A 14,768-nucleotide genomic window follows, 5' to 3' on the forward strand; every position below is an offset into this window, starting at 1 on the left:
CAAAGCCGAATAAAGACCAAGCACATTCGAGACCCCTGTGTGTTCAGTACTCCCTTAAAAATCGTCTGAGTGTTCTCCGCCCGTGTATCCTTCTTCTTTCGCAGCTTCCTCTTCTCTTCTTCAAACCGTCATGTGCACGAAAGCGGAGCTTTTCATTACAATGCGAGAGGAGTTCAGAAATATAGCCGGTTGTCGTCATAACCGGTGTGTAAAGGGGAAAGAAGAATGTCAATTAAGCGACTTTACCGGCCAGTTCGAGTGTTCATAGCGCGTAAGGGTTCTTCGAGAAGCTGAGTGCCATGAAAGAAGAAAGACGGAAGAGAAAGAAGTCGATGAAAAATAGGGGTGGAGGAAAAGGAACTCGCCGTTGCTGAACGAGCCTTTTTCGCCGCGCTCTACGATCGGTTCTTTCCCTTTTTTTTCCCTCCGCTCCTCTTTTTGCCTGTCGTCGTAATACGTGACCCTCCTTTTGGTTAACCATCTTAGAAAGACGCTGAATACGCGCGATATTTTTCCGTCATGGTGCAGCAGCACCTTGCGACCGGAAATTGGCGGGCTCCATCTAAGCAGCTGAAAGCCATCGTACGCTATACGAGACACAAGGAATCGTGGTAATGAGAGAAAGCTGTAAATGAGCTTCTTGGTCGATTTACGCGAATAGCTTGTCAGATGTCATTGCTACGAAGCCGTTGAGTATGGTACACTGGAAGGCGTTTTCTTCGTCGATGTCCAGATAACGCTCTTGAATAAGTAGAGTAGGAAGATATTGGTCAGACGTGCGTAGCGTTTCTGGATTTACGACAGTGACAGAAGTTTCATGATTTTGAAAGGTATCGTACATTATCATCTTTGCTTCCTAAACAAGTTTTCAATAATTTCTAAACGCGTTTTCCGGTTTTGCTTGCCTCCCTATCCTCCCTTCTTTCTTTACTTTAAATCTTCTTACTTGCATACTTTTCTCTCTTCCATATCATCCTTCTTCTTCCTTTATACTATTCCTTCCCTCACAAAAATTGATATTTCTACAGACATACTTCTCAATATCTTTAGCAGTGAAAAACTGATTGCGCGTTTTTTCATATATGCAAATAACCACAGTAATAATACCTCCTACAAGCATACGATCTTAGTTTCAATGACAATTAGCCACAAGCATCACGTAATCGACAGGCATTTTATCATCCTGGAGGCAATCTCGAAGGACGTTCGCCGCTTGTATCGTTAATTATGTCGCTAATTGAGTTTACAGGTGGAGGACGTAACGCGTAAAACCGGGTGTAAAAACACAGGCGAAGGATAGCAGAACTGGCTAGACGGCGAGCGTCCTTATTAATGCACTTGCTACACGTCGGAAAGGTTCAGCTGCAATGGCGCTGAAATATTTTAGCGCGTGTCGCGCGACTCGCGCGAGAAACTGTCAGCGAGGCGGGGACGGGACAGAACGAGATGAGGAAAAAGCATGAAAAATCGGGGCTATTAATAAAGCCGTGGCAAAAAGCTTTCGGCGTGCTTGGCCGAGTTGCACGCCGTAGCTAAGCTGGATAGCTTTCACAGTTATGCGTTTCTACGATGCAATAACTCGGATGTTGGCTGTTGTGCTACAAGTAATTTTCCGGTGAGATACATCCGTTTTGTCGAGACGTAAATCTTCTTTGTTAGGAGTATTTATTTATCAAGAAGATCGTGCTTTTCTGTATCTCGTGGTATCCATAAAGATAGAACTCGGTTTTCAAAGGTACCCGATTGATTGGTTCTACGACTTTCCCTCAAAGGAGAAATGTGTTTTCGTGGTACACTCGAAATACGTTACGTCGATGAAAACGTTTTGTATGAAATATACGACGGAGATTTGTTTCCGAGATCGTCTGATTGAACACAATCCACGGTTTTACATTGGCTAGGTGTATGTAAATATATGTAGCTTTGCGATATCCTTTCTGGTCTTATAGCCATTGGCCTTAGAATTTTGAATGCATGATGTGGTTTAAAAGATTCAACAAATTCAGGCTTTACGTCTTTGTATCGAAGCTTTATTTTCACTCCAATTTTAATATTTAAATTTAAAGCGAGACTGTCGTTCACTATGTGAACATGTATAAAAGATTATATTATGACGTCATACATCCTGAGAATATCAGCATCTCAATGCAATTCACCAACCTGTCACAAACGCAAAACACTCTGTTTACTCCGTTCCTCTATGATTTCCAATTTTTGCTGTAAAATCTCGCAATAACAGTCTGTGTACACGGGAAAAACAAAATTCTGTAAATATTTGTCTATCTCCTCGACATCCCGGAATGAAAGTCTGCAAAAATCTCTATAGATAAAATCACAATTTGCCAATTAATTCCGCGAGAACAATCAGCGTTTACGCCGTCCAATTCCTATCAGCGCGACACCAAAACAGCGACAAACGTCTGTCAATGGCTGTTCATTATCCGTTTCAATAATCGTCATCAACTTCAATTTATCGACAAAAGGGAAGGGCTTTACGGTATCTTGCGCGTACTGTGCTGGCGATATTGCAACGTTTAAATATTTTCACTGGCAGCAGGTGGATATTACGCGTAATGCGTTCTCGATCGAAGTATATCGCGGTGGGAACGTCGTTGCATCGATGAAATTCCCTACGAAATACGCGGCAATATATGATACCAGTGCACAAAGTTGGAGAGATAGATAGATAGATAGATAGATAGATAGATAGATAGATAGATAGATAGATAGATAGATAGATAGATAGATAGATAGATAGATAGATAGATAGATAGATAGATAGATAGATAGATAGATAGATAGATAGATAGATAGATAGATAGATAGATAGATAGATAGATAGATAGATAGATAGATAGATAGATAGATAGATAGATAGATAGATAGATAGATAGATAGATAGATAGATAGATAGATAGATAGATAGATAGATAGATAGATAGATAGATAGATAGATAGATAGATAGATAGATAGATAGATAGATAGATAGATAGATAGATAGATAGATAGATAGATAGATAGATAGATAGATAGATAGATAGATAGATAGATAGATAGATAGATAGATAGATAGATAGATAGATAGATAGATAGATAGATAGATAGATAGATAGATAGATAGATAGATAGATAGATAGATAGATAGATAGATAGATAGATAGATAGATAGATAGATAGATAGATAGATAGATAGATAGATAGATAGATACATAGATAGATAGATAGATAGATAGATAGATAGATAGATAGAGAGAGAGAGAGAGAGAGAGAGAGAGAGAGAGAGAAAGAGAGAGAGAGAGAGAGAGAGAGCGAGGTGCCTGATATTCGTTCAATTAACGAAGAATCTGCAATGAGAGAGTTTAAGCCCATCCGTCGATCATAAATTTCAACAGTCTATAGCGTGAGTAGATGCTCGAAACTGTATCCGGCAGACACTTGGCGTCCTATGCCGTTGGTAAGCAAGTTTCAAGTCTACTTCGAATACCGTCGGTCGAGTATCTGGAAGCGTGCCTCGTGAATAAGATCACTGAACCGACCCCCGAAAACCTGCAGCCATCAAAACTCAGCGAGCCTTTCTTCGATCTACGGAAACGGGAAATTTTGCTGCCAGAATTCGCGGTTCGTCCTTCATTTTCTTTCCGCGTTATTTCGTTAATGTTCGAGCTCGAAATATGAGAACTTCGATGGGAAAAAGAAGCGAATGGAACGGATAAGATGAAAATTGACGAAGGTTGTGATATGGATGAATAGGATGTAATTACGTGAGATAGTTTTCTATAGCGATTCTTTATTTCGTGGATGATTTGCTTGTATTCTTGTTAAAATGTGGAGATCTCGTGTTTATAGATTCGGATGAAAATTTCAAACAGAGTGAAACATGATATATGTTAGTTGTTTTCGAAAATTAATCGAAATAAATAGAAAACGAATCGTTTCAAGAAAGATAATCATGAATTAAAATATTTCTTCAATAAAGCTTATTTTTAAGTTATTAAGCGACTTAGAAGAATATTAAAAATAAGAGAATTTCGTTTCCGGGATTTTAATCTCCAACAGTTTTAATTACGAAATGGGACGAATAACTATCAATCTCCTTTCCTTGTTATCAAAGGATCCTCTGAAAAGCTTTATAAAATGAAATTTATTCCCTGTCTCAAAGAGAGTTTTGACTTTTTAATCTCTAGATACAAAGTGCACGATATTATACATTTGATTTTTTCCTTTTATTAAAAGTTTCTCAACTATATCAATTTATAAATTACCCGAATATGGTTTAAAAGGAAACTTTCATATGATCCCTTAACGTTAATTGCCTGTAAGCAGTAAACTCCTAGCGCAGAGGTATTCAGGATCATGGTTCCCTTATTGTTCTAGGCAATAACCGTGCAACAAAGCTTTTGAACGACCTAATTTTCAATAGAAGAGGTATTTACAGGAGTTCATAGTCTCTTATCGCTGTAACGGCGAGTTGTAGCACGTTTAATACCAAGATGAAGAATCTAGTTTTTCGAGTGGCCTATAATAAGATGAATAAGTACTATAATAAGATGACTGAGCAGGAAGTTGCTAGAATAGAAACTGATGAGATTCTCTCACTCTTCTTGCACACCAACGTTGTGCAAGTCAAATTTTAGAAATCCTTTGCGACTGTACGTTGGTTAAAAATGTGGCGCTTTAACTTCCATGCAAAATTGCAGGATTTAGAACCGGGAATAAACAGTTCTTTCGACCATACCCGTATTTTAAAACGGATTCGGCCCTTTTGAAAGAAAAGGTGGTTGCACGGGGCTTTAGTTGCGCTTTGAATAAAACGCGTCGAGATTTCCCTTGACATATTTTTATTTGGTTACGGGCATGTTTATATTTAAATTTTCAATGGAAAAAGATTATTGTAATGCACGGGTAATTCCAATGGTGACCTAAGGGTGTCTGTTCGTTTCTCGTATAGTAGGTAATTTTGATTCGTTTGCTACTATGTAGAAGCGATATCATTAACCGACGTTGTATGAATAAATGTGATTGAATTCCAAAATGATATATATGACCTGCCCAAAAAATAATCCTTCCAATCCTTCAATCTTCTTAGAAGTACAATTTTTCTTAGGTCTTTGCACACTGGTCCTGGTATTCCTTCTGTTATCTTTCAAAACAACTTGCGGAGTACTTTCTTCGAATCGCTGTACTACCGTGTCCTCGCTAAAGAATTTAACGAATTTGAACACAATTTCAAGTTATCCTTTCAAAATTTAAATTTCCTTGCAACAATCGAAGTAATTCGAGGATTAACGTTAGCAAAATTATAGACAAATATGTATGTTTTATCCAATGATGAAACGACAATTGCATTTGCGAAACAGAATGCAGTTATTGCGATTACTATTATCAATGATTATCCTAATAGACTTTGGGAGCAAGAAGCGAATATTAACTTGAATCGTGTAACCGTGACTCGACAAATTTTCGACGTGAACTAATTGCCGTTGCCATAATTTAATATTACCGGTGCAAGTTTTGGAAGTGTACATTTGTTCCCTAGGTCGAAGAGTAACCTTAATTCGTAGTCATTAGATGAGCAAAACAGAAATTATATGAATGTACAGCTTAAAATAAAAAAATTATCGGGAATAATTCCTGCTTTTGAATATCAACTGATAAAATGCGATTATTAGATTAGAAAATTGAGCGATGCGCGATTTATGGTTCAATAACGTGTTTGATTTATTAACCAACCAGTCAAACGTCAAATATCACCACTCAACATCAAAACTGAATATTTGTTAATCAAACCTTTCGAATGATATCATTATAAGAGATTCCATTTAAATCACACATCTTCATATGTCATAAATCTGTAATTAATTATGCACGATCGAAATAATTCCATGTTGTTATGTATTGAACATACCGATTATTTGCATAGATAAGCATATAGATAAAATTTGATACGATTTGATTGATATTGATTACCTGTAAATACATTTTACCTCCTTTTCCTTTTCTTCGAAATATAAATAAAGTAATAAATAAGTCTATGAGTAATATCGATATTTTAGAATCGAATCATGTCGATTTTTGCGAAACGGCGAACGATTCCAGGATTTATCGTGTTCAAAAAGCAGCGGACAGCACGAGTCGAGTTTCCGTTGCGGAGGAAAAGCGGTTTCTAGTTTCCTGCATGCCTACGAATGCGGTAGTCGAGGCTCGTAAATTATGAAGCGGAATTATGAAAAAAGGCACGAACTTCGCCGACGTTTCTGCGAAAATGCAGCAACGCACGAATCTACGTACGACTACCATGTATTCTGGTCGAATAAACGAATTTCAGAGGTGCAGCAGAATAGGGATGAAGCCAAAATATTAAGTCACCCCATAAGCGATTTTCTTTCCTAACTTATCCACGAGAATTTGGATTGTATAAACAATTACCTATTAATATAAAATGTCACTTTAACTATTTAACCTTCCTAATCATCGATACCGGTCCAGTTGCAGAGATATCGAGATTTATCACTTCAGTGACAATTAATATCCTCCTATTATAGTAATTCAATTAAGAAGACCCGTGTCTCTTCCTGCAGCATGTTCGATTAATTATCACGGGTCGCTTATGGAAAACATAGACTGCGACGATAATTGGGTTAATTTTATAGGAATAACGCCGAGTCACCTGTACGATAATTAATTATTGCTTCAACGAGAATCGCTCGTTCTTTCTCTCCCTTTTCTCCTCTTTTTCTCCCTGATTTTCTTCGCGCGATTTATTAACGTCGGCCATTACGATCAACTAACGATGCTAATACAAATTTGTATTTCAAATATTAAATATCGTTCTGGATCATTATTTCGCCTGGCAGATTAATCTCGGATATATTCAGGAAGAGACCGGGCTATTTGCATTGCAAAGTTCCGCGCAATATGAAATGTAACTCGAACGAATCTCGATGACGTTCTCCACTGGATATCCTATTTCCACTAAATTAATGTGATTTCAGTGTGGCGACCGTGTGTCCCCTTAAGCTGTAATTATTCGTTTCACAGGGTTTTAACACGATGGTAGAATTTGATAATCGTAATTTATTAGATCGTCCGGAAAGTTTTACGTGAAAACTTCGTTGACGCTAAGTACTTGTAGTTTTATGTGCGTTTGATTGAATCTCTGATATATTGCTATAATCGCTGGCGAACACGCAACTTCTTTGTTCTAAACCCTTCTCCTCTTTAATGTTGATTTTAGTCTATAGATATTATTGATTATTATAGCCATTATTAGACTGCGGATGTGTATGCAAATTTATATTTTTATGAATACAATTAGATAAACATGCACATTTCAATATATTGTATATCTCTGCCTGTTACATACATATTTATTTATCATACGTATTTATCTACTTGAGAAAATATTTCCAGCATGATGTTGACAAAAAAAGCTGCATATTTTAAATTTAGAAAGTTTTGGTATGAAAAAGTTCACAAGTCACACTGAATATGCGCATACTATTATATGTACATGTGCCCACCAAGTGGTTACAGTAGTGGTAACAGTGGTTTTAGAGGAAATGCTTCATAGAGCAGAAGTTTGAGAGATCCTATGGACCGTAGATATTCCAGACCGCTTTTGAAAGTATCTGGAGGGTGTTTGAATCTGAATTTCATTTAGGGAATACAAGCAAGAAGTGGTTTAATTTATTTAAATTTTTTCATGAATATTATACGAAAGAAACAGGCAAGTTAAATTTTAACATTCAATAATTAATTCCATGCTGCCAAAACTATGCATACACGATGATACCAGCCACTTTGAATTTCTTCCACAAACATCATTTTCAAAACTTTCTCCCAAAAACATGCATTTACCATGTCGCTGCAGACCCATTTCAGCTTCGACTTTCTTATCGATTGATACTTGCTACGTATCATGCTACCTTTGATCGTTCCGTTCAACAGAGAAGTAACTTGCATCTCGATGAAAGAAAATTTTCTGATTAAAGTAGACCTGGAAGCTAGAGACTTATCCTCTTTGTACGAGCTGTTCAATCTCAATTCTATTACGAACGTACGATCTTGAAATATCTATGCACCCGCGAGACGATGACACTAACAGATAGCCAGTTTCGAGAGGCGGAACTTCAACCTTGGATCGACGACGACAGACTAAACAAATTTCATCGAACAACTTTCTAGTTGACACTGATGTTTCTTTTGCTAGACAACGTATAATCAAGTATCGTAACTTTTACGCGGACACTGTGTAAAGCATAGCATAAGCATTCGTCCAATATTTCTCAAATAATTTCTATGCTGAAATGGGGAAGAATATTTAAAGGTGAAATGTTTGAAGACCAACTTAGAGTTGGTTATTGTTGTGGCAATACAGCATAGACGAAGATTACAAGGAGTTTCTATGATTTTTTAGCGACAACATCAACATCTGGTAGAGACGCGAGTATTTTTAGAAAATAACCCACTTGTTAAATATCTTAACGCAATATCAAACATCAAAACTAAATTCTCAAATTCCACAACTCGAACAATACCGTCATTCGTTCGATTCACTCCCCAACTTGATGAACTACTACAAATTAATGAAATAAGAATCCCAAATAGACTGATATGTAAGCAACGCGTCCCACCAACTCAATTCCGTTACGCGTAAATCGAACATATCGTAACCGCGTGACTTAATAAATTTTATCCTCTCTTGAAGATCTGCTGTATCGGAAACCGATGTGGTTGTCCACGCAATCCCGATCTATTGACACGTAAAAACTCGTTATCGGGGCTGGAAAGCATTCGTCGTCTCTAGCAGCGTCTATTTATCTGTAGCCCTCGGTGCGGCCGGGAAAGCTTTTTCCAAGATTGCTATACCACTCCTTTGCTCTTTCCATTGTAACGAAATTCCGGTGTTTCACGACACACAGACGCACACATATACAAATATACGAAGCCTTATAGAAAGACACACGGCAGGGGAACCAGGCCGGTGCTCTTCCTTTAATCCGAACGCGAAGAGAAATCCCTGAGAGCCCCGGATGACGAGAGAGCCGCAGAGAAATGCCTCACCTTGTCCCGTCCTTGATTTTCTATCCACTCACTGTCCGACAGTTTGCTTTTCTTTCCTTCATCCGTCCATTTTAGTATCACTTCCTTTTTCCTCCCTTTTCTAACACAATCTCTCTCATTCATCCCTCCGAGAGGAGAGAAGCTCTCTTTCGGTGTTTCTCCGAGGGAATGACACCCTTAAAGCTGGTCCTCTCGCTTTCACCGTGCGAGACAGGAGATTCTCTCCTCATTTTACTTTTCAATCTTCGGGAGGATGCGATTTTCTTCCTCATTTCCAGTCTGACAATATTAGGGGATGAAGCGAGCGAATGGGTACCAAAGAGGGGGTAAGATCGAAGGGTGGAACGGTTTGAGAGATTCGCTAGGAGGTGAAGAGGGTGAAACTAAAGAGATAGAAAGGGTGCATCGGTAATCGACCTATCACCTGTTTGCGTTAGCACGCTGTTAGGAAATTCGATTTACCTTAATGACTTGCTACCATTCAACACTTTCAAGATACCTCCCCCTGAATCGCTTTAAACCTCTGGACTATGTTTTCTAGTGTTTTGTATCTTTTTTAGCGATTTCATTTGGGTGCGTAGAACGCTGCTTCGCCAGAGGCTATTTGAGAATGCGAGAACGTTTTAAACTCGGGGGATGAAATGAGCCGCTATCGTGTTTTGGATAAGGATTCGATGAGTTTTCCATGCTTAACTGTTACATTATGGAAAGTGATATTGCTTAATAGAATGGAGGAAATCTAACTTCTTATACCGTTTTATACAGAACTTTCGCTTTGTAAACATTTTTCTTTATTTTCATTGTGAGCGTACCAAAGAAAGTTTGAGAATTTTCTATCTCAGGTATCCCAGAATTCTGCATAACAATCAGCATACGAAAATATGTAGCAATGTTTGTAGTTATACTGGGTGTTACAGAATACATTTTCCAGCCTCGCAGCATACACTCATGCACATATTACGTTTTACGTTGCCAAATGATGAAAGGGATTAAAAGCAATTAGTCACTACGTCCTGCAGTAAATTACTAAATTATGAAAATATGCGAATAGTCTCCTAATAATGTACTCAGAGCACGTTACAAGAAGCCATGTACGATACTTAATTAAACATTTTTCCCCTTAAATAGTATTTTCTAGTCGTAATTGAAATATCAACATTCTACACATAGCATATAATCATTTCAATTATACTTTCCAAATATTCGCAGATTCACTATGGTAAATTAAATTTGTACATTCGTTAATCCACTTCCTCACATTAAGCTATATCTCAGTCCTATTAGCTTCCCCTTCCGCCATTTCGATTAACAACCAGGAATTATTAGAAAGTAACGAAAAAAGTAGTTTGGTTGGAGCAATTAACGAAGAACCTCTAAGCCCGAGCAAAAAGGATTTAGAATCTACATTATGGCGTTTCATCGCGATCTGAGAAATTCGGCGTCGCCTCGTCATGACCTGACTTGCGTGAATCCAGCTTAACCCGACCACGGTTCGTGTGCAAAGAGCCAACTACGCGACCACGTACACATCGACGCATGATTATACTTAGCGTAAGGTGATTATTTTGCTGAAGCTACTTGGGAGTCGGACAACTAGTATTAAGCCGGGTACGGTATCGCGTCAAAACTTTCCGGGATCTGCTGGTAATCGCGTCAGAAAATAAACGATTAAGGGGATACAGAACTTGTGTTGCATACGAATGCACCGTGAAAAGGACCTGATTGTAATTTTCAAAGCGTAATTTATGAATTTTGTGAGGCACGGCTTAGAATTCGAGACATAGAAATTAAATAAGGGTTGCTTACTACGTGAAGATGAATTTCTATTATACGATTGGGAATTAATGAATTTTGTAGCTATTGGATCCAAATAAATTTAGTTTATGTGTTTAGCGCAGTATAATTTAGATTTTCATATAGGAATTAAATAAGATTGAGTTTCAAGGAATTATACACGATTGAATTTTCTAGATGTTGCATATAAAGAACCAGAAAAAATTTATGAAGAGTATGTTTAATTGAAAATACGTACATGTCACGGAGAAAATTTAGCGGAATGCAATGAAGATGTAAATTTGCATTTTGATATCGTTTGCATATTACGTGCATACGATTAAATATACGTTCGAATTTATTTCCAAAAAACAAATCCTGACAAAAATTAATTTCAAATAACAAGTTTGCATACAGGTTAAATACGTGGAATGCTATCAACCTGCAATTTATGTATCATTCCGTATTCAATGTAACATGACCCGTTCGATTAATCGCAAGACAACGACGCGTCACCCAAAAAATCCAGGACTCTCACAAATAACGGCTGATTCATGGTCCCGAATCAAATTTCAATGTATACATTTTCTTTTTCTCCGTTTACGAATAATAATTCGTATGCAAACTCACCTCGAGAACATGTTCCGCTTGGTTTTCTCGATCGAGTTTCCGGCCGCTGGTCGTGATCAAACCTGAAACATAATTAAATAGAGAATTAGATCAGCAACCTTAATAAATCCCGATTAAACGGTGTTTCAATTAAGGTTTCTGGGCTGACGTTTTATCGTCGAGTACCGACCGGTAAACCGACGCCACCGAGCAAACCGGAGGACAATTCTCCGTGGCAATTTACGGTGAAATGAAAAGGCCTCAATTAGCGGGACAAAGATTAGCTCGATGCCCACGGTTTCCACGAAATTATAGCGTTCAGATTTCACCGGAATCCCGTCGAACTCGTCTCTCTATTCTTTCCCTCGTTGTTCACATTTTCTCCCTTCACCTCTTTTCTCTCGTCTCTTTTTCATTTTCTATGCAATTACGCATAGATATACATACTGTAGCTGCCGAATGTATTCGTGCATTTATCGTAGAAAATTTGTATGAATATATCATGTGTGTTGTACAAGATTTTCTGAAACTTCTGAAATTTATTGGTAACAAAGTATATATTGCAAGTATATATACATTTAGTAAAAAGCTGATATGACACGGATAGAGGTCTTAAATATATAATTAGTGCTAAAGATGGCCTCGTTAAATATTATAGCTTCCCATAATGTATATATGACTGCATAAATACTTTATTGACTTTTTCAAACTTTGCGAACGTAATTATGATAGCCACATCTCATTATAGTGCTAGTGAAATTTCAAAATGTTTCTTGTAGCACACATAATATTACAATATTTTCATAAAGAGATTCCATGTGTGTTTAAATACTCTCGAGTATCATTGTATATTTACGCACATACAGTATATTTTATTTCACACCCACGATTCAATGCACGATATTCAGGGATTCGTTTGTGGTTTCACTTGGCGAAAATTCGAGGACTAACGATGACCGACGATGGATATGCCGTTCCGTTCGTTCAATTCGCAGCGAAGAACGAACGGTTTTCCGTCACAGCGTGGAATCGAAAAGGCTCGAATGCCTCGCGGACACCGGGCGTTTCGCGCATCCGTCTGCTTTCGACGAGTGTCGTCGAAAAATAATTGAGGGAAGGGGAAAAAAAATGAGAGTTTCGGGTCTGGCATTGTCTGTAGCCGAGCTTCGAACGTCGGCGATCGAGAAACGTCGACGTGGTAATTGGGTTTCGGCCTTCTATTCGTCGCGGAGACCGTAACAATTTCGCGGCAAATTGTTCTCCGCGACGCGTCCCTTCTCGTTTTTCCGCCGATGTTCGTCGCCAGAAACGAAAGAAATTCGATCCGGAGAAAGACTGAAAAGGGGAAACGTTTCTTACGATTGATTTGATGCTGCACAGATGGGAGAGAAGATTAATTATTTATAAGAAGAATGGATGATCGAAATGAGACTGAAGCGTTGATATTATCGTTTAAATGGGTTAAATTAAAATTTGCCCGTCGATGAATAAAATTAAAAATATATTTTTGACGAAGAAAGTGTAGAACGAATGTTCTCTTGTCGAATAAGTCGAAATAAAAATTAATTTGAACTGTACTAACTGCAATGATTTTTGTGACGACTTCTTTTGAAAGTTAGAAAGAATCTTCCATTTCGTTAAGCTACACCTACAACGTAATAATTTTAACTATGTTTCAGTATGTAGTATCTACCAGAGCAACTTTTTGACAGGATGACAGAAGATTTAACCGGATGCAGACAGTTTCCGGACTCTGAGAACGTTTCTAAAAGCAACATTGCAGAACAAAAACGAAGCCCCTGAAAATATTTCCAGAGTACATTGTCCCGCGGTCGCATTCCTTTTTTTCTGCACATTCTGCACGATTTCTCCGGCTTCCGGCAATGGTAGCAAATGACACAGATTTTATATTTCAACCGGAAATACTAATCAGGTTAAGAAGCCGCATGTTTCTATTTTGCGAAGAAGCGAGATGTTTGGCACGCGTGCGCGAAATTTACCAAACCTCTGATTCTGTGCATTCCATTACACTTCAAGTGGGGAACGCTTGAATTTCGTGGATGCGAAATATATTGAACGCGGCTGTGTTCACGAAGCTAATTATCGACCAAATTCATGCGCTAATTAGAAAGCTTTATCTAGCTCCTTGAGGTCTGATTTATTCAATAGGGAATATTATCAAAAATTGCGTAAAAATGAATTGTTGGTTAAATTTCTGTAATTCAATCGCAATTTATTTTCAAATATTCCCTTCTTCTGTTGACGTATCTTTTGTCTACTACTTTCAGAGATAAAAAACAATTTACAGATACATTCGTCCAATAATATCCACATATAAATTTAAATTACGTAGCGAGGCTGTTAAAGAAAGAAATTAATTACAACATTGAACATAATTGACGAAACGAGGATGAATACCCAATTAGCTTTTGGTATGGTAAAGAATCAATTACAATTGCAAATGAAATTTTCAGTAGGTAAATGAAGATTTGTATACATTAAAATTCGAATAGATGCTAACAAAGTTCGACCGTTTCGATATTCTTCAACTGTATAATTCAGTTTGGTTACTGTTGGACAACATCAGGATCATATAATCTATTTTTTATAACGAAATCAAACATGTCATTTATGACGCATTTCAACTAATATTCAATAGCTGCTTGCACTCCCAAATTTTCTGTAAATTACATAAAAAATGCGCAGTTTACTAATAACAAAAGCTCGTGCTTGTGTGTATTATATAATTAGAAATACAAAGCTGTCGGATCATACAGGGCCATCAACACAAAATGACGATACGCGTCATTTGATCGAGTCGAGCCTCAGATCACAATCACGGGTCGACATAAAAAATTGACAAGAAACTACAGTACGGTCGTCAAATGCAATATCGTTGCTCGAATACGATGCCGGTACGACGTACACTTTTCTGGCCAAAAGATTCGACGTGGTAATAAAGGTCGACGTTCTGCCAACGTGCGCTTTTCTCGTTGGAATCACTGGTGAAACGAGAAAAAGGGGAAGGTTAGAAGGGTGAGATGACGCGACGAATGTACAGGGTGAGTCTGAAAGGTTGTTGGAAAATTTACGAGGGTGATACACGCGTGTCAAAGCTAAGATATGTAAACGACAAAATGGAACCACGATAGAGTCGAGTCCTTTTTCGGTTCGCATTGCAGTGTCCAACTGAAGATGATTTTCGTGTGGTCACCGATATGGAGTTGGTTTTTATATGGAATTTAGAGAAACTTTCGAATAACAGAGTGAAAGAATGGATTGATGTTTTTTTGATTTTTCTATAGTTACGTAACATGAAAAT

General features: G+C 37.8%; 1 protein-coding gene across 8 annotated transcripts in view; it reads right to left on the reverse strand.

Moving 5' to 3' along the window:
• Positions 1–14,768, reverse strand: part of LOC100740873 (fat-like cadherin-related tumor suppressor homolog) — a 340,184-nt gene that overhangs the window by 41,573 nt on the left and 283,843 nt on the right. For all 8 annotated transcript variants that reach the window (XM_012388221.3, XM_024369173.2, XM_024369172.2 and 5 more), the window contains exon 4: positions 11,468–11,529. In XM_012388221.3, coding sequence (XP_012243644.2) covers positions 11,468–11,529 — 62 coding nt within the window. The remainder of the gene's footprint in view (positions 1–11,467; positions 11,530–14,768) is intronic.

This window comes from Bombus impatiens, unplaced genomic scaffold (genome assembly GCF_000188095.3).
Source record: "Bombus impatiens unplaced genomic scaffold, BIMP_2.2 scf_0543, whole genome shotgun sequence".
Classification (NCBI taxonomy): domain Eukaryota; kingdom Metazoa; phylum Arthropoda; class Insecta; order Hymenoptera; family Apidae; genus Bombus; species Bombus impatiens.